Here is a 1977-nt window from a genome sequence, read left to right as displayed (position 1 = left end):
CAGAATGAAGGTTCATATTGGAAAATCTACTACAGACAACACAATGTGTAACCATTGTAGAGTATCTGTATGTTTGATCATTAAACAAATACAGCAAATTGGTATCTTTATTCAAATGTGTCTTTGTGTATGTTGTATTGTCTATGTAGAAGAAGTGGCAATTGTAAAAAAAAAATATTGTTAAACTTTAAACTCTAGGTCAATACATAATGCTTGCTGCTCTTCAGTATAATAGCATTTACAAAGTAGAAGAAACAAAAACTGCATTTTCAACATAGCCTTGCGCATTTAAAAATATTTTGTAGGGTAAGCTTTTATAGACAAGTCTATTTAAGTATTTTACAAGGCCCTTATTCTGCAAAACAAATTCTGCGTCTAGGGACTAACTCAAGGTACAAGCACATGACCTAACAGAGATATTAGTTGACTACAGAGGTTCACAACAAGCATTAATTACCAAAATTATGTGGTCAACATATGCATGCAAATATCCATCTATTACCAAAGTGAACACAAAGTTCTAAGAGACAGCTGCCCAATAACCATAGAAATCAGTGGCTGAGGCAAAGGCAATCATCTTTGCTTCGGTGAATTTCCTGACACCAATATCCCATTCAGTCCTAGGCCAGTAAAAGAATTCCATTAACGAAAAAAAAGTACTATTGAACTTTTAATTACTATTATTATATGCACTGATGAACTTGTACTAAATCTAATGCTTAACATCAATGTTACGTGAGCCTTACAAATTCTGTTAATAGTAATAGTCAAGATTAAAAACAATGTGATAGACACTTATGCATCCACATATATCAAACAACTTCAAACACTTGTGTAACATGAAACTTACCTTCGTAACCCTGATTATCATGAATCTCAGATAAGGGATGTTCGTTTTCTGTTCCTTCCAAGACTGACAGAAGGCACTGGTGAATACATATATACTGCCGCTCAGTTTGTACCATGGAAACTCTTTGTCGTCTCATCTCGTAAACTATACCATATATGTCCACGTAATCATTTGTTCTTATGCTGAACAGTATCCTGTCCAAAGCAATGAAAGTTCCTGATCGCCCTACACCAGCACTGAAATAGAAATAATTGTTTTACATCAAGTGGAATTATCAAGAATTTGATGCAATAGCTCTTAATTAAATATTCAGCCTATTACAGAGTAAAAAATATACACATATTTGTACCTGTATAAGAACATACAACCATATACACACAAAATCATATCCAACCAACCTGCAATGTACTACAATTGGCCTTTGATCTGCACCAACAGTTTCCCTGAAGAAACGAACAAATCTAACTAACGTCTGCGGAGGATCAGGTACACCAAAATCTGGCCAGGTTGTGAAGTGGAAATGGCGAATCACACGGAAAACTTCTCCCTGAAGACAGTGCACGAGTTTGGTCATCATAAAACAGCAAATTAATTTATGTTATATGTTAGGTAATAATGGGATACTATTAGCATATGATTTACTTTTACTCTTTTACTTTTTTTTTACAGCTATGTAAAGAGGCTATTTCAAGCCAGACAATTTCATTCATTTGAAATCTTATGTTCAATAATGGACAAGTCTGCTATAACAAATACAATTTTTTTTTTTTTTGGTGGGGCAAGGTCAATGATGTCTTGAGATGCTAAATCAGTAAAGAATAAAGTGGTAATTGTACTGTTCTTTCTTTTTGCATATTTGCTAATACATGTTCTTTCTTGAGTATACTTTCAGATACAATCATTGTGCTCTATGATAAAGACTTTCTGTAAAGCACATCTATGTTACATCTTGCTGAGATTCCAAGTTTTCTCAAGGATTAAGCTTTGATAGTCAAACAACTGCCATTTCAATGGGGGTTTCCCATGGTTGGCGATCATATGATAAAGAATTTAAAGAGAAGGATAATCTGAAAATCTTAAAATCTTAACTGATGGGGCCCATCATGGAAGAGTTAATGTGTTAAATG

General features: G+C 33.9%; 1 protein-coding gene across 1 annotated transcript in view; it reads right to left on the bottom strand.

Moving 5' to 3' along the window:
• LOC119592197 (tyrosine-protein phosphatase 10D-like) overlaps positions 1-1977 on the bottom strand; it is a gene marked incomplete at its 5' end in the record, with an annotated part of 14889 nt that overhangs the window by 2809 nt on the left and 10103 nt on the right. The window contains 2 exon segments of the mRNA XM_037941030.1: positions 851-1086; positions 1249-1397. Of these exon segments, the coding sequence (XP_037796958.1) occupies positions 851-1086; positions 1249-1397 (385 nt within the window).

Source organism: Penaeus monodon, chromosome 29, assembly GCF_015228065.2.
Source record: "Penaeus monodon isolate SGIC_2016 chromosome 29, NSTDA_Pmon_1, whole genome shotgun sequence".
NCBI lineage: Eukaryota > Metazoa > Arthropoda > Malacostraca > Decapoda > Penaeidae > Penaeus > Penaeus monodon.
The sequence above is the reverse complement of the archived record's forward strand: the minus strand, read 5'-3'. Positions and strand labels throughout refer to the sequence as shown.